General features: G+C 45.5%; 1 protein-coding gene across 1 annotated transcript in view; it reads right to left on the bottom strand.

Moving 5' to 3' along the window:
* ADGRV1 (adhesion G protein-coupled receptor V1) overlaps positions 1–26150 on the bottom strand; it is a 1000765-nt gene that overhangs the window by 917564 nt on the left and 57051 nt on the right. Inside the window, exons 3-5 of the mRNA XM_063964002.1 lie at positions 14746–14930; positions 11197–11346; positions 3390–3485 (exon numbers count right to left, since the gene is read on the bottom strand). Of these exons, the coding sequence (XP_063820072.1) occupies positions 3390–3485; positions 11197–11346; positions 14746–14930 (431 nt within the window). The remainder of the gene's footprint in view (positions 1–3389; positions 3486–11196; positions 11347–14745; positions 14931–26150) is intronic.

The raw sequence follows: 26150 nt of genomic DNA, 5'->3' as shown, positions 1-26150 counted from the left end.
GCTACGTGACATCATAAGCAGCCACTGCAGGCCAGGGAGCGGGGAGTAGTTCCCGGCCAGCACTCTAAAGCTGCGCTGGCCTTTGCACTTCTGCAAGGGGGGCCGGACTGACATGCGGGGCGGACAAGACCCATGCTGGACTCCCTCCCGCATGTCAGGAAAGATGATCGTAGCTGTGCAAAATTTTGCACGGCTACGATCAACTCGGAATGACCCCCTAAAGCCTTGAAAGGTGATAAATTTCCTGGTGATAAAGTGCCAGACAATCAGCTCCTAACTGTCATGTTACAGGCTGGGTTTGAAAAATGACATGAGCTGGTTGGTTGGTGCATTATCTCCATCAAATGTATCACTTTTCAAAGCTTAGTACATCTGGCCCTAAATAACATAGCAGCAAAAATCCCCATTATAGAAGCATATTTAAAATTTTATTTATTCAACTTACAACAGCACCAAAAACATTTAGCTTAGGTGGTCATTCCGAGTTGTTCGCCAGCTGTTTTCGGTTGCTGTGCAGTGATCAGGCAAAAAAATCGGCAATTCTGCGCATGCGTATGCTGCGCAATGCGCACGCGCGACGTACTTTCACAACAGCCAATGCAGTTTCACACAAGGTCTAGCGACGCTTTTCAAACGCATTGCTGGCCGCAGAGTGATTGACAGGAAGTGGGTGTTTATGGGAGGTAACTGCCCGTTTTCTGGGAGTGTGTGTAAAAACGCAGGCGTGCCAGATACAAACGCAGGCGTGCCTGGGGAAACGCAGGCGTGGCTGGCCGAACGCAGGGCATGTTCGTGACGTCAAAACAGGAACTAAAAAGTCTGAAGTGATCGCAAGCTAGGAGTAGGTCTCGAGCTGCTCAGAAACTGCACAATCTTTTTTTTGTAGCAGCGCTGCGAGCCTTTCGTTCGCACTTCTGCTAAGCTAAGATACACTCCCAGAGGGCGGCGGCTTAGCGTTTGCACGGCTGCTAAAAGCAGCTAGCGAGCGAACAACTCGGAATGAGGGCCTTAGTCTCTTAAAATATACTTCAAAAGAATCATTTAACAAAACTGTACAGATATACTTATAGATATACTTGAGGGTTCAGAAAGAAATAAGAAAACTTCAGTAGAAAAACTAAAATGAAATGGATGGACATACTGTATATAGGGAAAACTTTGCCAAATATAAACTTTAGTAAAATTTTTTTACATTAACCCAACTTGATTTAAGCAAATCATAATAACCCTGGGGGTCATTCCGACTCGTTTGCACGCTGCGGTTCATCGCAGCGGTGTGAACAGGTCGGTTCTGCGCATGTGTGGCAGACACAATGCGCAGGCACGTCGTTGCTTAGCGGCGGCAGCCTCTGGGCAACAACGACGCCGGGAACGAAGAAAGCGGTCGCAGCGTGGATCGCAAAAAGATTGACAGGCGGATCGGGACATCTACTCACCATTTTCCGGGCGTGGAGATCCGAACACAGGCGTGTCGAGGCATTTGGAGGACGGATGTCTGAGGACGGATGTCTGACGTCAATTCCGGGACCTTCGTCGCTGGATCCATTGCACAGGGTAAGTAACTACAGGGCTAGTCTTGTTCTACACAAAACTTTTTTTTAGCATAGCAGGGCGGCACAAGCGATCGCAGCCCTGCTATGCTAAAATACACACCCCCATAGGCGGCGTCTAGTTGATCGCATGAGCAGCAAAAAGTTGCTACGTGCGATCAACTCGGAATGACCACCCCTATCAGTAGCGCCCTACACACTGAGCGATAGCAGCAATTTGGACGATGAATGATCTGAATGATGAATGTTATCGTCCAAATTGTTTAGCATTGAAAAACGACGGGAAAATCAACGATGAACGGCCGCGAGGCTGCACATTGGGGGTCATTCAGACCTGATTGCACGCTAGCTTTTTTTGCAGCGATGCAATCGGGTCTTAACTGCACATGCGTAAACTCTGCAATGCACAGGCGCATCAGCCACCGGCGACGGGGATTGCTGGACAGCAACAGCCTTAACGAAGAAAGCGATCGCACTGGCGTTCACAAGAAGATTGACAGGAAGAGGGCGTTTGTGGGTGTCAACTGACCATTTCTAGGGAGTGTCCGGAAAAACGCAGGAGTGTCCAGCCATTTGGAGGGAGGATTCCTGACGTCAGCTCCTTGCCAGATCAGTCCTGAGCTGTGCAGAGACTGCACAAACTTTTGTTTGTACAGCACTCTGCACAAGCGATCGTACCCCTGCACAGCGATTACCCCCCTCCCCCTGTAGGCGGTGACTACCTGATCGAAGCACTGCAAAAAAACGCCTGCGTGCGATCATGTCTGAATCACCCCCCATTGTTCATCATTGGTGCATACACACTGAGCGATATAAACAATTTCTCTTTCATTAATGAACGAGAATGTTCATATCGTCCTGCAACATCGTCCAGTGTGTAGGGCGTTTAATACAAAGGAGGCAACAGGGAGCTCCTTGTTCTATGGGGGTTCTTTGGGAGGCTTAAATACTGTTCCATCTTTGGGCTGATGATAACATTGAACCTGATCATTGGTGAAGCAGTAGATATTAAAGAAGCAAGAATGCTAAATAGTAGTAATTTCTCAAAGATCAAATCTTGCGATTTCTTGCACTATGCAGGCATCTGAGCCGAGTATATGCAACAATGAGCAACTATGGGTGATTCAGAGTCATATACAACTCAATCACATTTTCATTTGCGGATAATTGGGTGTTACTGGCTGACAACGAGCCATCTGCATGTAAGTTAATTGTGCGAGGACGTGTTGTGGGCTGTAGACGCAACTACAGGTTATGCAGGGTATTGTGTATCCTTTCATATCGCTCTCTTGCAGCAAAGATATGGTTGTACAAATGCTCTGGTAATGATGTGCAATTCTGTATACGGGTGACTATACACATTAATATCTGAGCACGCACTTTTCAGCCGGCGTTAGTGCAGTTGTGCATCAGCCCTTGTGGCTGTTACTGCCTCTCCTGTCACATTAGCAGGCACTGTAGTTCAGTACCTAGTGAAGACCTAAATCTACTGCAATGTTCCACCGTCTAGAAGAAAGCACAGTTGCTTAAAGAATCCTCGTTCCTGGAGCAAGCGCCAGCCTTATAATGATGTCAGTGCTGCTCCAGGGAACACACATACAGTAGCTTGGTAGCACGGTAATGGCAGAGGCTGCCAACCACAGACCAACCAGCCAATCCCACTTGACCACAGCAAGATTACAATAATGGCATTTATCTACTGCACAAGGCTTCCAATAGCACCAATTGTACTCTACTTGCTTACAATAGATACTAATAAGACTAGAAAAGCAATTCTATACTACTTTAATAAAAAAAATATAATGTATTCTTCTAATCACAGGAAAATATAATATATACCATATCAAGGGAGATGATTCCAAAAGCATTGTCGTTTGATAGTATAGTGACAGTTACTACATTCTGGGATCCAAGCTTTGTGTTTGGTGGAGGGTTCTGAAAAGAAGAGAACAATAGAGATTACATAGCATAGACAATGTACCTTTCACTTTTCCCATGACAGATAATGTCTATATGTCCTAGAAAGAAAAGGATTGTCTCTTTGTTGGCGCACTTACAAGAAAAAATAAGAATTTACTTACCGATAATTCTATTTCTCGGAGTCCGTAGTGGATGCTGGGGTTCCTGAACGGACCATGGGGAATAGCGGCTCCGCAGGAGACAGGGCACAAAAAGTAAAGCTTTAGGATCAGGTGGTGTGCACTGGCTCCTCCCCCTATGACCCTCCTCCAAGCCAGTTAGGTACTGTGCCCGGACGAGCGTACACAATAAGGGAGGAATTTTGAATCCCGGGTAAGACTCATACCAGCCACACCAATCACACCGTACAACTTGTGATCTAAACCCAGTTAACAGTATAACAGCGGAGCCTCTGAAAAGATGGCTCACAACAATAATAACCCGATTTTTGTAACTATGTACAAGTATTGCAGATAATCCGCACTTGGGATGGGCGCCCAGCATCCACTACGGACTCCGAGAAATAGAATTATCGGTAAGTAAATTCTTATTTTCTCTATCGTCCTAGTGGATGCTGGGGTTCCTGAAAGGACCATGGGGATTATACCAAAGCTCCCAAACGGGCGGGAGAGTGCGGATGACTCTGCAGCACCGAATGAGAGAACTCAAGGTCCTCTTTTGCCAGGATATCAAATTTGTAGAATTTTACAAACGTGTTCTCCCCTGACCACGTAGCTGCTCGGCAGAGTTGTAATGCCGAGACCTCTCGGGCAGCCGCCCAAGATGAGCCCACCTTCCTTGTGGAATGGGCCTTAACCGATTTAGACTGTGGCAGGCCTGCCTCAGAATGTGCAAGTTGAATTGTGTTACAAATCCAACGAGCAATCGACTGCTTAGAAGCAGGCGCACCCAACTTGTTGGGTGCATACAGTATAAACAGCGAGTCAGATTTTCTGACTCCAGCTGTCCTGGAATATATTTTCAGGGCCCTGACAACTTCTAGCAACTTGGAGTCCTCCAAGTCCCTAGTAGGTGCAAGGCACCACAATAAGCTGGTTCAGGTGAAACACTGACACCACCTTAGGGAGAGAACTGGGGACGAGTCCGCAGCTCTGCCCTGTCCGAATGGACAAACAGATATGGGCTTTTTTGAGAAAAAACCACCAATTTGACACTCGCCTGGTCTAGGCCAGGGCCAAGAGCATGGTCACTTTTTATGTGAGATGCTGCAAATCCACATATTTGACTGGTTTTAAACCAATGTGATTTGAGAAATCCCAGAACTACGTTGAGATCCCACAGTGCCACTGGAGGCACAAAAAAAAGGGGTTTGTATATGCAATACTCCCTTGACAAACTTCTGGACTTCAGGAACTGAAGCCAATTCTTTCTGGAAGAAAATTTACAGGGCCGAATTTGAACCTTAATGGACCCCAATTTGAGGCCCATAGACACTCCTGTTTGCAGGAAATGCAGGAAACGACCGAGTTGAAATTTCTTTGTGGGGCCTTCCCGGCCTCACACCACGCAACAAATTTTTGCCACACGTGGTGATAATGTTGTGCGGTCACCTCCTTTCTGGCTTTGACCAGGGTAGGAATGACCTCTTCCGGAATGCCTTTTTTCCTTTAGGATCCGGCTTTCCATCGCCATGCCGACAAACGCAGCTGCGGTAAGTCTTGGAACAGACATGGTACTTGCTGAAGCAAGTCCCTTCTTAGCGGCAGAGGCCATAAGACCTCTGTAAGCATCTCTTGAAGTTCCGGGTACCAAGTCCTTCTTGGCCAATCCGGAGCCATGAGTATAGTTCTTACTCCTCTACGTCTTATAATTCTCAGCACCTTAGGTATGAGAAGCAGAGGAGGGAACACATACACCGACTGGTACACCCACGGTGTTACCAGAACGTCCACATCTATTGCCTGAGGGTCCCTTGACCTGGCGCAATACCTGTCCCGTTTTTTGTTCAGACGGGACGCCATCATGTCCACCTTTGGTATTTCCCAACGGTTTACAATCATGTGGAAAAAACTTCTCAATGAAGTTTCCACTCTCCCGGGTGGAGGTCGTGCTGAGGAAGTCTGCTTCCCAGTTTCCATTCCCGGGATGAAAAACTGCTGACAGTGTTATCACATGATTTTCCGCCCAGCGAAAAGTCCTTGCAGTTTCTGCCATTGCCCTCCTGCTTCTTGTGTCGCCCTGTCTGTTTACGTGGGCGACTGCCGTGATGTTTTTCCCACTGGATCAATACCGGCTGACCTTGAAGCAGAGGTCTTGCTAAGCTTAGAGCATTATAAATTTACCCTTAGCTCCAGTATATTTATGTGGAGAAAAGTCTCCATACTTGATCACACTCCCTGGAAATTTTTCCCTTGTGTGACTGCTCCCCAGCCTCTCAGGCTGGGCTCCGTGGTTACCAGCATCCAATCCTGAATGCCGAATCTGCGGCCCTCTAGAAGATGAGCACTCTATAACCACCACAGGAGAGACACCCTTGTCCTTGGATATTGGGTTATCCGCTGATGCATCTGAAGATGCGATCCGGACCATTTGTCCAGCAGATCCCACTGAAAAGTTCTTACGTGAAATCTGCCGAATGGAATTGCTTCGTAGGAAGCCACCATTTTTACCAGGACCCTTGTGCAATGATGCACTGTTTTTAGGAGGTTCCTGACTTGCTCGGATAACTCCCTGGCTTTCTCTTCCGGGAGAAACACCTTTTTCTGGACTGTGTCCAGAATCATCCCTAGGCACAGCAGACGTGTCGTCGGGATCAGCTGCGATTTTGGAATATTTAGAATCCACCCGTGCTGATTGTAGCAGTATCCGAGATAGTGCTACTCCGACCTCCAACTGTTCCCTGGACTATGCCCCTATCAGGAGATCGTCCAAGTAAGGGATAATTAAGGCGCCTTTTCTTCGAAGAAGAATCATCAATTCGGCCATTACCTTGGTAAAGACCCCGGGGTGCCGTGGACAATCCAAACGGCAGCGTCTGAAACTGATAGTGACAGTTCTGCACCACGAACCTGAGGTACCCTTAGTGAGAAGGGCAAATTTGGGACATAGAGGTAAGCATCCCTGATGTCCCGGGACACTATATAGTCCCCTTCTTCCTGGTTCGTTATCACTGCTCTGAGTGACTTCATCTTAATTTGAACCTTTGTAAGTGTTCAAAAAAAATTTTTTTTTTTTTTTTTTTAGAATAAGTCTCACCTAGCCTTCTGGCTTCAGTACCACAATATAGTGTGGAATAATACCCCTTTTCTGTAGTAGGAGGGGTAATTTAATTGTCACCTGCTGGGAACACAGCTTGTGAATTTTTTCCCATACTACCTCCTTGTCGGAGGGAGACTTGGTAAAGCAGACTTCAGGAGCCTGCGAAGGGGAAACGTCTCGACATTCCCATCTGTACCCCCGGGATACTACTTGTAGGATCCAGGGGTCCTGTACGGTCTCAGCGCCATGCTGAGAACTTGTCAGACGCGGTGGAACGCTTCTGTTCCTGGGAATAGGCTGCCTGTTGCAGTCTTCTTCCCTTTCCTCTATCCCTGGGCAGATATGATCTTATGGGAACGAGAGGACTGAGGCTGAAAAGACGGTGTCTTTTTCTGCAGAGATGTGACTTAGGGTAAAAAACGGTGGATTTTCCAGCAGTTGCCGTGACCACCAGGTCCGATGGACCGACCCCAAACAAGACCTCTTCCTTTATACGGCCATACTGTGCCGTTTGGAATCTGCATCACCTGACCACTGTCGTGTCCATAACATCTTCTGGCAGTTATGGACATCGCGTTTATTCATGATGCCAGAGTGCAAATATCCCTCTGTGCATCTCGCATATATAGAAATGCTCTATAGTCAATAAAATACTGTCCCTGTCAAGGGTATCAATATTTTTAGTCAGGGAATCCGACCAAGCCACCCTAGCTCTGCACATCCAGGCTGAGGCGATCGCTGGCCGCAGTATAACACCAGTATGTGTGTATATACTTTTTATTATATTTTCCAGCCTTGTCAGCTGGTCCTTGAGGACGGCCCTATCTATAGACGGTACCGCCACTTGTTTTGATAAGCGTGTGAGCGCCTTATCCACCTTAAGGGGTGTTTCCCAACGCGCCCTAACTTCTGGCGGGAAAGGGTATACCGCCCATAATTTTCTATCGGGGGGAACCCACGCATCATCACACACTTTATTTAATTTATCTGATTCAGGAAAAACTATGGTAGTTTTTTCACATCCCACATAATACCCTCTTTTGTGGTACTTGTAGTATCAGAAATACGTAACACCTCCTTCATTGCCTTTAACGTGTGGCCCTAATAAGGAATACGTTTGTTTATTCACCGTCGACACTGGATTCAGTGTCCCTGTCTGTGTCTGTGTCGACCGACTAAAGTAAACGGGCGTTTTAAAACCCTTGACGGTGTTTTTGAGACGTCTGGACCGTACTAATTGTTTGTCGGCCGTCTCATGTCGTCAACCGACCTTGCAGCGTGTTGACATTATCACGTAATTTCCTAAATAAGCCATCCATTCCGGTGTCGACTCCCTAGAGAGTGACATCACCATTACAGGCAATTGCTCCGCCTCCTCACCAACATCGTCCTCCTACCTGTCGACACACACGTACCGACACACAGCACACACACAGGGAATGCTCTGATAGAGGACAGGACCCACTAGCCCTTTGGAGAGACAGAGGGAGAGTTTGCCAGCACACACCAAAAACGCTATAATTATATAGGGACAACCTTATATAAGTGTTTTCCCTTATAGCATCTTAATATATATATAAGCATATCGCCAAATTAGTGCCCCCCCTCTCTGTTTTAACCCTGTTTCTGTAGTGCAGTGCAGGGGAGAGCCTGGGAGCCTTCCCTCCAGCCTTTCTGTGAGGGAAAATGGCGCTGTGTGCTGAGGAGATAGGCCCCGCCCCTTTTTCGGCGGCCTCGTCTCCCGCTCTTAACGGATTCTGGCAGGGGTTAAATATCTCCATATAGCCTCCGGAGGCTATATGTGAGGTATTTTTAGCCAAAATAGGTATTCATTTGCCTCCCAGGGCGCCCCCCTCCCAGCGCCCTGCACCCTCAGTGACTGCCGTGTGAAGTGTGCTGAGAGGAAAATGGCGCACAGCTGCAGTGCTGTGCGCTACCTTTAGAAGACTGAGGAGTCTTCTGCCGCCGATTCTGGACCTCTTCTTACTTCAGCATCTGCAAGGGGGCCGGCGGCAAGGCTCCGGTGACCATCCAGGCTGTACCTGTGATCGTCCCTCTGGAGCTGATGTCCAGTAGCCAAGAAGCCAATCCATCCTGCACGCAGGTGAGTTCACTTCTTCTCCCCTAAGTCCCTCGTTGCAGTGATCCTGTTGCCAGCAGGACTCACTGTAAAATAAAAAACCTAAGCTAAACTTTCCTAAGCAGCTCTTTAGGAGAGCCACCTAGATTGCACCCTTCTCGGCCGGGCACAAAATCTAACTGGCTTGGAGGAGGGTCATAGGGGGAGGAGCCAGTGCACACCACCTGATCCTAAAGCTTTACTTTTTGTGCCCTGTCTCCTGCGGAGCCGCTATTCCCCATGGTCCTTTCAGGAACCCCAGCATCCACTAGGACGATAGAGAAAGGTAAATAAATTTAAAATGTAATTTTTAATTTCATATGATTAAAATGCCTGAGAATGTGAAAAATCATCGAACACGTGATTGTTGTCTCATGATTGTTGTCTCATGATTTTTCACGTTCTCAGGCATTTTAATCATATGAAATTAAAAGTTACATTTTAAATTTATTTACCTTTTTCTTGTAAGTGCGCCAACAAAGAGACAATCATTTTCTTTCTAGTACTTCTCTTCCAATTTATTGTCTATGGCGGCACCCCCACACAATACCATGAATTGGCTCATAATATGAAAATTGGGGTAACTTGTTAGTTTATCATAAATTTTATTAATCTGACATAAGTCCAGTGCAGAGGTTCTACACCTTTTCCCCTTCCCTTGAATCCATAATGTCTACATGTCAGCTGAGAGCCGTGACAAAATGCAAAACAGTCTAAGGTGACTAACTTTATGGAATGGTGTAATGTCGTCTCGCTAGACATGTGTATGGGGAGATTTTAGAGACCATTAATCACCGCCTGACAGCCTGTTAGTGACACCATAGAATAAGGAATAGGAATAAAATGATCAGGGGCTCTATAACACTAATCGCTTCTAGTAATCAGCACAGTGTCGCCTCTGAGGTGTTGCCTTTTGTTCTGGCAAACTGTTCTCATGAGATGGAAAGTAAAGCACGGAATTCCTGGCATGTTAACATCAACATTACATAGGTCACTTTGGGAAGATAATCCCACACAATATTGACTTGCTTGCTGCAAGAAAAAGAGAAAGAGTCCAAACAAAGAGATTGTCATTGGGAACTGAATACACAACCTCTATCACAGAGAGCTAGGGTCCTGCCTTACTGTGTACTTATGGCAAATAAAGGGGCTTTAAGTCAGTGTTCATTGGGTGGGACAGCTGTAATTATGCCCATCCTGACTCCATATACCTGTTTTTTTCACACTCTACATGGTTCGTCTCACAGCCCAATCCAAATTACACCCATCCGCATCCATTTAATTATCAAACTAAAATGTTCCACCATGTAGAGTAGTTGCGAATGAAGCTTTAAGAACAACAGTGGTTCAAGGTCATAATTTCTATGGTTATTTGCTTAATCTATATTGTGTACTTAAAATAATGTTTTTTCCAGAAAAAATATCATAAAGCACACGAGTCAGACACAGATGGGTCCGTGAGTGCGTGTTTTGTCACTGTAACATCTGCGACTTTATGCAAATGCTGCTACAAAGCCCTTCCCTGGTGTACGGCTGTGTGTCACCATGTGCAAGGACTGAGACGCCCACTCTGAGTGTCTTTAGATGCCAGCTTCAGTCGTACCATGGAACCTCGCACCAGCCCTACTCTAGCTGCAGATTCTCTCTCTCAGTGGCTTCCAATGCGAGCAATGAAACTTTCAGCGAGACACCCGCATCTATGTAATCTAAAAGACACAAGTTTTATTAAATGATTACAGGTGTGTCCTCACTTACTAAGCTGCAAGATGCCCAGCACAATAGATGCTGCGAGAGGAGCAGTGTACCATATCTTTCTTTCACTTCTGCATCATAGTCATATCGCAGATGCAGCCAAAAGGCGCTCACAATATACTTGAGATGTTCGTCGTGACTTTATCCACACATTAATTGGTTTTATGCACGTACAAAGTCCCAGATAATGCACAGCTGAACTTGGCGGCATTGTGTGTGACTGCAGTCGCAAGCTGTGATATGCCCCCAAAACGGTCGAGACACACATGCATTTGAGTCACCACTCCCTTGTTACCCCCCACAAACGCTCCCTGTCTTTCACTCAATTTGCAAATAAATACTCACAGTGACCACCATTGGAAGACCATGATCCTGACAAATGCGCAATGTGAATTATATGCATGCACGGCAGCAACAAACTGCTCCACTGCGTATAACATCAACATTGCGCCCATCTGTACAAATTTCTAAAGCGCTAAGTTGAGTTGCATGGACCTGGTGCGCCGAGAGAGGGGTTATTTGGTTCAATTGAGGCAACAGGAAAAAAAAGCTCCATCTGTATGTTTCTTTTTTTTCAATAATTTATTTCAAACTGACCTGTAATATTAGCAGGAAATGAAATGTTTCATCTGCCTCTGGAACGTCGTCATCACACACAGAGATGTAGACGGTGCGTTTTGTCTCCCAGTCGGGTATAAAAGCAGCAGTAGCAGTGGCTACAAAGTCCCCAGTGTTTTCTTCTTCCAGCTGAAACACAATCAGCGTTGTATTTATGTAATATACAGTAAGGGTATTTATTTATATTGTAACAACAAAATAGAAAAGACAGGCAGTAGTACAAAAGCTCTCATTTGAATATTCTAGAGGGTTTTTTGTAATATACTGTGGCAAACCGCCCTTGAAATTTGGGAGTAAATAACGGATCAAATAAGTGGAATATGGTCTCACTCCAGGAATGTGAAAGATCTTGAGTATATTGGGGGTCATTCCGACCCGATCGCTTGCTGCAGTTTGTCGCAGCGCAGCGATCGGGTCGGAACCGCGCATGCGCCAGCGCATGGCAGTCGTTGCTGCCCAGCAATCGCCTCTGAGACAGAGGCGGTCGCTGGGCGGGAAGGTGCTGAACGGCGGCATTAAGCCGCCGTTTAGGAGGCGTGGTCCGGACCGTTGGGGGGGCGGGCCGCAGTGGCTGCATGACATCTCACGCAGCTGCTGCTGCGGCCAGTGGCAGCGACAAACTCCTGAAATACAAAAGCATCGCTGGTGTGTGATGCTTTTGTATTTGTGCGGGGGGGGGGGGGGGCGGCACTGACATGCGGGGCGGACTAGCCCTGTGCTGGGCGTCCCCCCGCATGTCAGGGAAGATGATCGTAGCTGTGCTAAGTTTAGCACAGCTACGATCAACTCGGAATGACCCCCATTATGTCTAGTGTTGTTTTGTAGTATTTTTACTTATGTGTTATTGTTTTTTTAAACCAATTAAATTCCTTATCAGACAGACTGAGCAACGTTAAGCCATATGCGATTTTAAGGTACTTTTCATTTACATGTTCAATTAAATCCAGATTAAGCATTTCCTTTCAGCAAGGACCTGTATCACTGTATTTCTTCTCAATACAAAGCATTGTGTACACTGTAGTGTCTGCTTTAGTGAACAGATGAAATTTCAAGATTACATAATGACAGCTAATAAAAAAAATCCTAAATAATGGTCTACCATGTTGTGCATTTAGTAGAAGAGGATGGCAGTTCCACACATTATGATGTAATTTATTAATGATTTATAATTATTGCGATTACAGGGCCTAATTCGCTAAGGATTGTAAAGCTTTTCGCAGCAGCTTTACATCTGCAGTCCTTAGCAAGACAGATGCAGGAGGAGGTGCATACCACACCCCCATTTTCCTCAACGCCGGCTGTCCCCGCCCTCCCCGCGAATGCCTCTGCCTGTCAGTCAGGCAGAGGCATTCGCATAGTATAGGATTTTGGGTGTTAGCCCCAATGAAGAATCCTTTTTGGAGCACTCTTTTAGTGTGTATATTTTTATTTTTCTTGATATGATTATAAAGGTCAAAATATAACTTTTATTCCTTTCTTATTTAAAAAAAAAAAGGTGGGGCAAGAGAAAAAGATATTTTACATGTACCTCAAAAGTTAGATTCTATAATTGTCACCCCTATATCACATGTACAGTAAAAATCAATTTATCAAATAGCTGTCTCTGTAGTGAAAATTTCTAAGATGAGGACAATAACCTCAGATTTTTTAAACACAAATAGTTTAGTAATACATCATGTAATATGATTATTAACCCCGGCAGTGGAAATCCTGCCTGTTGTAATCACAGTGGTTATTTAGGCATACAGTTTACCTCATGAATTTGTTTCTCTTCTAAAGTGTATGTGTTGACACTTGCACAGTGAGTGGTTGTATTTTTTCTGCCACTGTGTCAACACTGCAACAACGTATTCATGCTAATGTATTAATAATACAAGGTTATAGCAGAGAACTTGTGACACATTGATATTAATACAAGGAGTGGTTACATTTTATATAGTTGTGTCAAGGCTATAGCCACTCCTGTCATTCATTATGGTATGTTCAATAGTAATTACCACTGCAGTATAAATTCACCTTAAAAAAATTAAAAGGGAAGAGGCATTCGCATATCTGCTCCACGATCGCAGGACCCGTTCTGCACAAGCGCAGACTGGGTCCTGCGCGTGCGCAGAACTCAAACATCGGGAAAATGCAGCACGTATCGCATCAGCAATCATTACTGAATTAGCCCCATAGCTTATAGAGATAGTCTGTCCATTTAAACTTTGAATAAATAGCATTGATGTATTAGCATTGATGTATTAACTATAGGATGCTAAATTGCTACTATGAATTTCCCTATACAGTTGCAAAGGTTAGTGTAGTGAAGACTGTATATATCATATTATGCCCAAAGATGTCTGTCCTGACATGACCAACCAGGGGCAGAGGGTTACATGTGCACGCCCTTAGCATGCCCCTCCCACTAATGATGCGCATACTGTGCCATTCCCTTCATTCTGCTGTTCTGCTAGTGACAGGAATCCTCTTCACCAGACCTTCCACCATGAAACTGCTCAGTCCTCCTCTAGGCCAATTGGCATTTCTATCAAGGGTGCAATGTGTGCTGTGGGCCCACACTGCACACACTACACCCATGTTGGTTTTATACTTAGCTTTCCGGAGTCCCGCGGCAGGCGCTGCAGCTGCGGCAAAAATCACACCCAAAATGGCCGCCACGCATGTGCAGTAGGTAATTAGTCTCCGGAGCATGGCAGGTGCCATGTTTCCAGTGACCTGCACATGCACAGTAGACTCCGGCACAATGCCGAAGCCTATAACGCCGTGGAGAGGAGGGGGCCTACCCGGAGTTTGCACACAGGCCCCCTCCTTTCATAAAATGCCCCTGTCTAGGCCCCTCCTATAAACATAAGAGAGGGAGAGAGAGACTGGGGAAAGAAGGGGCATAAAGAGAGCAAGGGGAAGAGAAAGAGATGTGAGGAAGACAGGAGAGAGAGAGATACGGGGAAAAGGGGAGGCAGACAGAGAAATGAGAGAGAAAAGAAAGAAGGGGAAGAGAGAGACGAAGTAACAGAGGGGTAGAAAGAGAGAGGCGAGGAAGAGAAGGAAAGATATGGGAAGGTGGGGGTAGAGAGAGGAAGAGAAAACCTGCCACGCAGCCCACGCTAGCCTAGGCACAATACTGTAGCTAGCCACCTGGCAAATGACGGGTACAAAATATTAGTTATTGAATGTTACCTAAAAAGCATAGTACGTATGCTGAAAGTTTGAGTGTTCCCAGACTTATCCCAGCCACACCACACAGCAGATTGAACTGGCCTTTGTTATCCCAAAGACATTCAATTCTGTGAAAGGGGACTTTACATATACATTGTGGAAAAGCCTTTCCTTGGAATGCTGAACCAAAAGGTGTAACTTGAAAATCATATACAGCAGGCGGAACTTCCACCAATTTAATTGGTGCAAAATTTCACTGTAACTCCATTTATCTATACTCAAAAGTTTGCCTGACCCCCTCAGTTATGCAAGATTAGTAACAAACTTTCAATTTAGAGAAATTAATCGGCAATAAATGCATTCCCTTACCAGAACTATTGCAGTGATGTTTACAGGCACTCCCGTCCTTTCAATAACTAGCCGTATCACCGTGGTACTGGTCTCATTTACAAAAAAGGCGGTTTCACCAGCAAATTGCACTTGTGTTTCTCCAGATACGGCAGCGACTAATAATACTAAGAAAAAGAGGGCAGTGGTGGGAACAGAGGGCATCCCTGTTGAAAGGAAACAAAACAATCATTAAATATCACAAAATACAAGACAGCAGTTGTATAGTGGCTAGCTACTTGTATAGTATTATATATTATTGTATAGTATTTTATATGTTAAGTTGAAGAAATAAAATGCAAATGGAAAACAAAACCAAAAAGGAAAAAAACATTAGCATAAATAGTATAGTTATATATAATCAGATATGTGCATCAAGGGTGTAGCTACCCCTATCCATTTGATAGATAGACAGTGTCTAGTTAGACAGTCAATAGATAGACACCATATATTAGACAGACATTAGGTCATCAGGGTCAAAAGGTCGACAGGGTCAAAAGGTCAATATGGAAAAGGTCGACGGGTCAAAAAGTCGACAGGTCAGAAGGTCGACATGAAAATGGTCGACATAAAAAAGATAGACACATTTTTTTTAATGTAACATGTTTTTGGATTATTTCATACTTTCTCTATCCATGTCGGCATAGAGTTGGTTATAAACCTTGTGGCGAGCGCAGCGAGCCACTGTGCCCGAAGCGTGGCGAGTGAAGCGAGCCCCGCGAGGGTATGCCTTTCTACAATTGGGGGTCCCAGATGACAAAACTATCCACACAAACCACAAAAATGCAAAAAACATGGTGTCTACCTTTTTCATGTCGACCATTTTCATATCGACCTTTTGACCCTGTCGACCTTTTGACCGGTCGACCTTTTGACCGGTCGACCTTTTGACCCTGTCGACCTAATGTCTGTCTAACATATGGTGTCTATCTATTGACTGTCTAACTAGACACTATCTTTCATACCGGAACCGTAGCTACCATGGGTGCAGGGAGTGCAGCTGCTATGGGGCCCAGAACTGAGAGGTGCCCATCTTCCCTGTCACACTGACATGTGTTATATACAAAGACGTAGCTACCACAGATTCAGGCAATACGGCTGCTATGGAGCCGGAGCTGAGAGGGGCCACTTTCTCTGTCACAGTTACATGTGTTATATACAAGGGCCTGGTTCCAATAGGTGCAGGGAGTGCAGTTGCTATGGGGCCCAGAGCTGAGAGGAGCCACCTTCCTTGTCACAGTTACATGTGTTATATACACGGGTATAGTTACTATAGGTGCAGGAGGTGCGGCTGCTATGGGGCCCAGAGCTGAGAGGGGCCACCTTCCCTGTCACAGTTACATGTGTTATATACAAGGGCGTATTCCCTCTCTCCCGGTGAATAGACACTATGCGCACAGCAGCTATTCACTGCTGTTCCGCTAAGCTGAGCAGTGGGTGATAGAGGGTCTGCCAACTGCCCCCCCCCCCCCCCCCCGCGTGTCAATGCAACCCATGGGTTGCACAGTCCCATAAACATGGAACTGTCCCACCAAAATCAGGACAGTTGGAAGGTTTGCAATTATAGTACACTTATAGTAGTTAATGTTGATACCCCCTTATATACTCACACTCTCCATATACTGTATACAGATGTAGCCAACCTCATCTGGGATACGGTCATTAGGTCGACCACACTTAGGTCGACCACTATTGGTCGACATGCATCAGGTCGACATGGTCATTAGGTTGACATGAACAATGTTGACATGGAAATAGGTCGACGTGAGTTTTTCCCTTTTTTTTTTCCTTTCATTTTTTTTACTTTTTCATACTTTACGATCCACGTGGACTACGACTGGTAACAGTAACCTGTGCCGAGCGCAGCAAGGCACCTTGGCCGAAGCATGGCGAGCAAAGCAAGCCATGCGAAGGGACATGGTGCACCAATTAGAGTTCCCCGTCACTTTACGAAGAAAACGACACCAAAAAAAGTAAAAAAAACTCATGTCGACCTTTTTCCATGTCGAACTTGTTCATGTCGACCTAATGACTATATCGACCTAGTGACCATGTCGAACCTAATGCATGTCTACCAATAGTGGACGACCTAATGACTGTCGACCTAAGTGTGGTCGACCTAATGACCCATACCCCTCATCTTTGCTGCAATGCGGCATGCTGCAACATGGCTTGCTGCATGGCGTGCCGGACTGCAACTTTTCGCATCCCGCGATCGCTCCATTAATTTCTTAAGGAATTAATGGAGCATTCACCAGCTCCGAATAGTCACAGCCCGGCATGCATCGCAGCCAGATGAGCATGGCTACATCTGTACAACAATATAAGTTAGGAATCTAATGTGACGAGTCTGCAGAGCCGGCCTTAGGCATAGGCAAACTAGGCAAATGCCTAGGGCATTTGGTATGATTAGGGGCACCAGCAGCTTCTGCTGATTAAAATGATATGCAGCATGCCTATATTCTGTGTGTGACTGCGGCTGTATCTGCATCCGAAATGCTACGTTGCAGTGTATTCCTGGAAATCACTGTAATGTAGCATTTCGTATGCAGATACAGCCGCAGTCACACACAGAAAATAGGCATGCTGCATATCATTTAAATCAGCAGAAGCTGCTTGTGCTTCCTAGCCACACAGTAATGCAAATAAGATGCATTTTCATAAACAAAACACGCCTGACGTTAGCAGAGCTACCAGCTGACTCATGCCAGGCATCTCCTGCAGAACTAGCGGCGGTGCTAGGGGGCACCAGCCAAAATCTTGCCTAGGGCATCATATTGGTTAGGGCCGGCTCTGCGAGTCTGTACCTGACAAACATGTCACTTTGTATGGCATTGCAATCACTATATTTAACAGCAAACTATTATGCGAGTTCTCCAATAACTTAAAAATTGCACAAATTTGCATTAAACTCTTCAGGCAATAATGTACAAAATCTAAAACCTGTACATATTTAGTTGGTATAATTATAATGTTTAAAAATTTAATATTAAGAAAAAAATGATAATGGGATTTTAGTTCCCCAAGGGTTTTTATACAGAATTTCCAAAGACAAAATTGCAAGGTATATATAATAAGTCAACTACTTCTCTTCCATCACATAGGCAAAAGAATATCAGAAGGCATGAACAACACAGGCATATACAGATAAACAATGCACACTTACTATATGCCGATGACTTCCCTCTGTGCGCTCAGCAAGTAATGAATACCTGCCACAAGACCTTTCCAAGCATGCTTGCAATGTCTTATGTTACAAGTCTTCTATTTCCAAGGCTAATGGATGCTTTAAGACCATGCAATTACTCTTGAAGACTAAGAGAGTAATATTATTATCAATAATTCAATATATTCATCTCGCTCCGTGGACCCACTCGTGGTCTTATTTAAAGCGCTAGCTCACCTTTTTTAACAATGGTTTCCAGCATAAAAAAATGCTCAGGTAGCATTATAAATTGTACAAAAAGAGGATCATAATGATCTAGTAATAACACTCACTTCACAAGCAATGGAGCCAGGGGAAATTGGAGACATTAATAAGAAAAAAACAAAATAGAGCACAGCTGTACAGTGATGTTACACATAGTCAACATATAGATTTCAGCAGCCATTTTTGTAGTGCAAACATTTGATAGGCTGCAGTAACACCCTAGCTTAGTGATGCACTTGTCTTCATAAATGTATCACTATTTCTCTTTTTAAACCGTATTATTGTAATCAGCTGTCGTCACTTTGAATATTAGGGCAGAATAAATTAAATAAGGCTATCCTGAGATGGAATGGGAATAGGAAATAAGCAGACTATTAGCCCTTTAAGAACGCAAAAATAACCCGGTATCAACACGGCATATTGCCCCCCCCCCCCGTTGCTTTGGCAACTTACCAAGCAGATTGTCGGGTCGGGCAGCCTGCCGTTAGGGTCCAATGCCGGATCCCACCCGGAAAGGACCAATTCCCGGGTGGGATCCGGCATTGGAGATGGGAAAGGGGCTTTAATGGCTCAAGTACTGGATCTTATTCCAAAGGTCATTCAGTTTAGGGAATACCAAATATATTGTATATGGGATAGTAGCCCAGATTTATCAAGCTTTGGAGAGTGATAAATTGCACGGTGATAAAGTACCAGCCAATCAGCTCCTTACTGCCATGTAACAGGCTGTGTTTGAAAAATGACAGTTAGGAGCTGATTGGTTGGTACTTTATTGCTGTGCAATTTATCCCTCTCCAAGGCTTAATAAATCTGGGCCAGTGTGCCTAGATACACTCCCTCCAACACATCTAAGAGGTAGAGGCGATCATTCTATTATAGAATTTCTATGCAGTGAAGCAAGAACTACTTTGAACAACATTTTTACAGAATTTAATCATTTAAATAATAAGCTAGAAAGTCTCGCCCATTCCTCTGTTCCTCTATGGGTGAGATTCAGATGTATTTGTGGCCAGCAGCCACTAGATGGTGCCCAACAGAGCTTTTCAAATGTAGCTCCGTTCGGGCGTGATCGTCTGCCGGCGCTGACAATTCAGCTCATGCCCACCGGGGGTGGCGACCTGAAATGTGTGAAAAGTGATCCCTTTGGGCACCCAAATGGCACTTTTCCCGATTGTGCCCAATAGTTTAGTCGGGTTCAGCTTTAGCTTTACACGGCTAAACCCGATACTATTGGGCGCGATCAGCGCGATTGGGGACATCAATTGTATATCGCCCCCTGCGATCTAACTATCATCCTGATACTTAACTTCCGGATGTCGGCGTTCCGGTGCTGGGATTCCAACTAGTGTCAAGATTCTGGCCTCGGTCACATGACCGCTGGCATCCTGGCTACTGGGATGCTGACCGCATCCCCTGCACACAAAGCATTTGCATTGCATGCTTGGAAATTAGTGTGTAATTCTGCATGTATTCAGAATTAGCAGAAGAGTCATGAGTTTAAATTAAAGACGTGAAGTTATGGTGCATACACACGGTGAGATTCGGGCTATGCCCGATTCTCACTATGCGACAAGGGCTAGGTCGGCATCGCAAGCATATAATGACTGTGCTTGCGATACTGACTATGTGCGATATTGGCTAAGTGTCCATTTTGACTATCTCTTCTATGAGATAGTCAAAATTGAGTTGCCTGCACAGTCTATCTAGGCTTGCGAAGCCGACCGCGCGGGACTGCGCATCGGCATCGAATTGGGATCGCAAGGTGACTTTCACATTGCAATCTGCACTAACTTTTACTTTTACTACACTGCTCAAAAAAATAAAGGGAACACTTAAACAACACAATGTAACTCCAAGTCAATCACACTTCTGTGAAATCTAACTGTCCACTTAGGAAGCAACACTGATTGACAATCAATTTCACATGCTGTTGTGCAAAAAGAATAGACAACAGGTGGAAATTATAGGCAATTAGCAAGACACCCCCAATAAAGGAGTTGTTCTGCAGGTGGTGACCACAGACCACTTCTCAGCTCCTATGCTTTCTGGCTGATGTTTTGGTCACTTTTGAAAGCTGGTGGTGCTTTCACTCTAGTGGTAGCATGAGACGGAGTCTACAACCCACACAAGTGACTCAGGTAGTGCAGCTCATCCAGGATGGCACATCAATGCGAGCTGTGGCAAGAAGGTTTGCTGTGTCTGTCAGCGTAGTGTCCAGAGCATGGAGGCGCTACCAGGAGACAGACCAGTACATCAGGAGATGTGGAGGAGGCCGTAGGAGGGCAACAACCCAGCAGCAGGACCGCTACCTCCGCCTTTGTGCAAGGAGGAACAGGAGGAGCACTGCCAGAGCCCTGCAAAATGACCTCCAGCAAGCCACAAATGTGCATGTGTCTACTCAAACGATCAGAAACAGACTCCATGAGGGTGGCATGAGGGCCCGACATCCACAGGTGGGAGTTGTGCTTACAGCCCAACACCGTGCAGGACGTTTGGCATTTGCCAGAGAACACCAAGATTGGCAAATTCGCCACTGGCGCCCTGTGCTCTTCACAGATGAAAGCAGGTTCTCACTGAGCACATGTGACAGACGTGACAGAGTCTGGAGACGCCAAGGAGAACGTTCTGCTGCCTGCAACATCCTCCAGCATGACCGGTTTGGCAGTGGGTCAGTAATGGTGTGGGGTGGCATTTCTTTGGGGGGCCGCATAGCCCTCCATGTGCTTGCCAGAGGTAGCCTGACTGCCATTAGGTACCGAGATGAGATCCTCAGACCCCTTGTGAGACCATATGCTGGTGCGGTTGGCCCTGGGTTCCTCTTAATGCAAGACAATGCTAGACCTCATGTGGCTGGGGTGTGTCAGCAGTTCCTGCAAGACAAAGGCATTGATGTTATGGACTGGCCCGCCCGTTCCCCAGACCTGAATCCAATTAAGCACATCTGGGACATCATGTCTCGCTCCATCCACCAACGCCACGTTGCACCACAGACTGTCCAGGAGTTGGCGGATGCTTTAGTCCAGGTCTGGGAGGAGATCCCTCAGGAGACCATCCGCCACTTCATCAGTAGCATGCTCAGGCGTTGTAAGGAGGTCATACAGGCACGTGGAGGCCACACACACTACTGAGCCTCATTTTGACTTGTTTTAAGGACATTACATCAAAGTTGGATCAGCCTGTAGTGTGTTTTTCCACTTTAATTTTGAGTGTGACTCCAAATCCAGACCTCCATGGGTTAATAAATTTGATTTCCATTGATCATTTTTGTGTGATTTTGGTAAGCACATTCAACTATGTAAAGAACAAAGTATTTAATAAGAATATTTCATTCATTCAGATCTAGGATGTGTTATTTTAGTGTTCCCTTTATTTTTTTGAGCAGTGTATATAGTCAAAATCGTAAGAAAATATCTCACCGTTTGTACACACCATAAGGCTGGGTACACAACTGACCGACCCACTGGCTGACCTAGCAACCGATTTGGTAAGCTGTACACACTTACCAATCAGCCGCTCAATATGTCTGGCAAGACATCACAGTTTGGTGGGCATTTCAATTTGCCCACCCAGTTGTGATGTCATTAGCAGTGGTTCCACTTCCTGTGGCCATAATGGGTCAGTCGGTTGCCCATGAACACATTCAGATGTACTGCTATATCTGCAAGATATATCGGTATCTGCCATGCTGCAGGGCCAACGTGATATGTCTATGAACAATGTCGTTCACATGAGCCAATGCATTTAGCATAATATGTACCCAGCCTAGGAGGGGCGTTTAGATTTAAAGCAATAATTTGTCTTAAAGCAAAACCATCCTGGTAATTCCACACTACTATTTCTAATTCACCTTGCTTTATTTATTTATTTATTTTATATTTTGCTCTATATGTACCAATTGTTAGTATTTACATTATTTTTACAACAAAAATAAAAGTTACATTTTAATATTAAGGGGAAAGCTATCTATGACAAGTAAACTAAGGTAGTCAAACTCAACATATGGAGTGACTACCCCAATATTTGGGATTTACCAGTTCTCTCTCTCCTTTTCTTTTTGATAGGGCCAAATGGCGTGATTATCACAGAATGACATCATATTGGCTCCTCCTCAAGGGGGCACAATTCTCTGTAATGGGGGCAACCCTGTTTGCTGTACGTACACAGCAAGATTCACAGGGAACGAGGCTGCTGAAAATATATCTCTTTAGGCCTTATTGCCTGTGGGAAAAATGTTACTATACAGTATTTTACAAGGGTCTTTTAACACTAGTACACGTCCTGTAGACAGATCTGACAGTTATACCCATTGTTTCTAATGTCACCATACCCACTCAGGGTTTTACTAACACGCAGATAAGTTGCTTTTTTCAAAACACATCTTGCTGTACACACATGCATTTACTAGAGGTAAGCAATTGGTGAAAGCCACAATACAGTCACCTCTAATGGCCAAAAATGGAGTGTGGTATGTTTTTTTTTTTTTTTTTTGTAAAACTGTTTATTGACAGGGTGAATACAGTACAGATCATTAAAGTTCACCTCACTGGGGAACAAAATATAATACATACAGAGTAGAAGAATGGGACACGTATCCACACATACAGATCATATAAAAGCATTGACATATAGGCCCTCATTCCGAGTTGATTGCTAGCTGCTTTCGGTCGCAGCGCTGCGATTAGGTAAAAAAGCGGCACTTCTGCGCATGCGTATGGGCTGCCATGCACATGCGCCAAGTACTTTCACACAAAACTATGCTGTTTTACACAAGGTCGAGCGACTCATTTCAGTCGCACGGCTGATCAGGGAGTGATTGACAGGAAAGGGGCGTTTCTGGGAGGTAACTGAGCGTTTTCCGGGAGTGTGCTAAAAAACGCATGCGTGTCAGGTAAAAACGCAGGCGTGCCTGGGTAAACGGGGGAGTGGCTAGCCGAACGCAGGGCGTGTTTGTGACGTCAAAACAGGAAATAAACTGTCTGCAGTGATCGCAAGGTAGGAGTAGGTTTGGAGCTACTCTGAAACGGCATGAAAATTTTTTTCGAGCAGTTCTGCTAACCTTTCGTTCGCACTTCTGCTATACACTCCCAGAGGGCGGCGGCTTAGTGTTTGCACTGCTGCTAAAAGCAGCTAGCGAGCGATCAACTCGGAATGAGGGCCATAGTCACCTACACTTGATCCAAAGACCAGTTACTGGAGGTGCGAAGAAAGATGGTGGTTCAACTATGCAGTGTATTATAGCATAATACATAACCCCAGAGTAAGATTAAAAGAACCCCGCAAATAAACAAATAGTGTGACCATAGCAAGAACCCATACATGAAAGAGAATACATAAAAATGACACAAATCTGCAATAAGTCAGAAAGGCGGTCCATTATCAATTACCTCCAAGTGGTACCAAGAAGTGTCCCGAAGACTATTCCGCACAGCGTGCTTCAAAACTGTAGATAATGTTTAAACATAAGGAAGCCAAACATCAAAAAACTTTTCCGTTCTTTTCTCTTTACATAGGGGGTCATTCTGACCTGATCGAACGCTGCTGTTCATCGCAGCGCAGCGATCAGGTCATAAGTGCGCATGCACCGCCACCGCAGTGCACCGGCACCGTGCACAGGCACCGTGCACAGGCAGAGGCGGACGCTGGGCAGGAGGGGGTGGTACGGCGGTGTTTGGCCGCCATTTTGTGGGCGCGGTCCAGCCAACGCAGGCGTGGCCGGACCGTGCAGGGGGCAGGCTGCAGCAGCTGCATGACATCACACACAGCCGCTGCGACCCGGGCAGCGACGAGTAGCTCCAGGCCAGCACGCAAAAGCTACGCTAGCTGGGAGCAACTCCTGAAGTGTAAAAGCATTGCCGCTGTGCAATTCTTTTGTACTTCTGCGGGAGGGGGGGGGGGGGAGCGGGCCTGACATGTGGGGCGGACTAGCCCTGTGCTGGGTGTGCCTGATCGTAGCCCTGCAAAATTTTGCAGGGCTACGACCAGGTCTGAATTAGGCCCATGGAGAGGTCTCAGACCAATCCATGGAGAACAAAAAGGCAATTCTAGGATGTACCAAGGCAAGGGTGTGGTATGTTTTGTCGACATTGAAAATGACAGAATGACGATGTGTAAAATGTTGACAATTACAATGTCAAAAATGTCAGTGGGTGTCTGGACTTAGCATTATATTATCCATGCAGCTCAAGAATACAGAAAAAAATTAATAAGCAGTATTAAGATATATTTACTGCACGGCCCAAATTCATATACTATATTATTAAAATGTGTATTTCCACTTGCTTCAACAATTAAAAGCCTAATTGCTTACGTGTGAACACCCCGATAGCACCAAGTTACTGTTCATCAGCAAGTGGAGATAGGACTGAGATACGTGTGACTGAGAATCACCAGTAGATGTGATTGGCTGCAGAGCATGTGCAATACTAAAAACTGCAACATCCATCTGCAAAACAGACGTGCGTGCAACTCTATACCAGCCCCAAAGTGCTCAGGTGCACTCAGCAGATTAGCACTAGGTCACGCAATGTATTGCATATTTCAGTATGATGCTTCTTTAGGCATGCAAATTTATACCTCCCAACTTTCTAAAGTTGGGAGGCAAGACACAGATGCATGCCTGAAATTAGGGGGGGTGTCTTTGCGGCTAGGGGTCCTAGCCTTGCGGGAAGTGCTGTGATTGCGGTCCATGCCCCATTTTTGCAGTTGAAGGGGCATGACTAGCGCTCTGTGAGCTGCTGGCCATGTCCCTGTCCCTCTCTCCCGGTGAATAGACAGCTATTCACTGTTCCGCTAAGCTGAACAGGGTATCCGGTTGAGAGATAGATAGTGTCTAGTTAGACAGTCAATAGATAGACACCATATGTTAGACAGACATTAGGTCGACAGGGTCAAAAGGTCGACATGGTCCAAAGGTCGACATGAAAATGGTCGACATAAAAAAAGATAGACAATTTTTTTTTATTTAACATGTTTTTGGACTATTTCATACCTTCTTTATCCATGTCGGCATAGAGTTGGTCATAAACCTTGTGGCGAGCGCAGCGAGCCACCGAGCCCGAAGCGTGGCGAGCGAAGCAAGCCCCGCGAGGATATGCCTTTCTACAATTGGGGGTCCCAGATGACAAAACTGTCCACACAAACCACAAAAATGCAAAAAACATGGGCCCTCATTCCGAGTTGTTCGCTTGCTAGCTGCTTTTAGCAGCATTGCACACGCTAATCCGCCGCCTACTGGGAGTGAATCTTAGTTTAGCAGAATTGCGAACAAAAGATTAGCAGAATTGCGGATAGAAATTTCTTAGCAGTTTCTGAGTAGCTCGACACTTACTCTGCATCTGCGATCAGTTCAGTCAGTTTTGTTCCTGGTTGGACGTCACAAACACACCCAGCGTTCGCCCAGGCACTCCCCCGTTTCTCCAGCCACTCTCGCATTTTTCCCAGAAACGGCAGCGTTTTTTCACACACACCCATAAAACGGCCAGTTTCCGCCCAGAAACACCCACTTCCTGTCAATCACACTCCGATCACCAGAACGAAGAAAAAACCTCATAATGCCGTGAGTAAAATACCAAACTGTTGAGTAAAATAACTAAGCGCATGCGCTCTGCGAACATTGCGCATGCGCAGTAAGCGACTAATCGCAATATAGAGAAAATCGGCAACGAGCGAACAACTCGGAATAAGGGCCATGGTGTCTACCTTTTTTATGTCGACCATTTTCATGTTGACCTTTTGACCCTGTCGACCTTTTGACCCTGTCGACCTAATGTCTGTCTAACATATGGTGTCTATCTATTGACTGTCTAACTAGACACTAGCTATCTTTTATACCTCACCCGCTGAGCAGTGGGTGATAGAGGGTCTCCCAACTGCCCCCCCGCGTGACACTACAACCCACGGGTTGCACAGTCCCATAAGAATGGAACTGTCCCGCCAAAATCAGGACAGCTGGAAGGTA

The sequence above is a fragment of the Pseudophryne corroboree genome, chromosome 1, assembly GCF_028390025.1.
Source record: "Pseudophryne corroboree isolate aPseCor3 chromosome 1, aPseCor3.hap2, whole genome shotgun sequence".
Taxonomy (NCBI): Eukaryota; Metazoa; Chordata; class Amphibia; order Anura; family Myobatrachidae; genus Pseudophryne; species Pseudophryne corroboree.
Note: the sequence above shows the minus strand (reverse complement) of the source record. Positions and strands in the feature narration are given on the sequence as shown.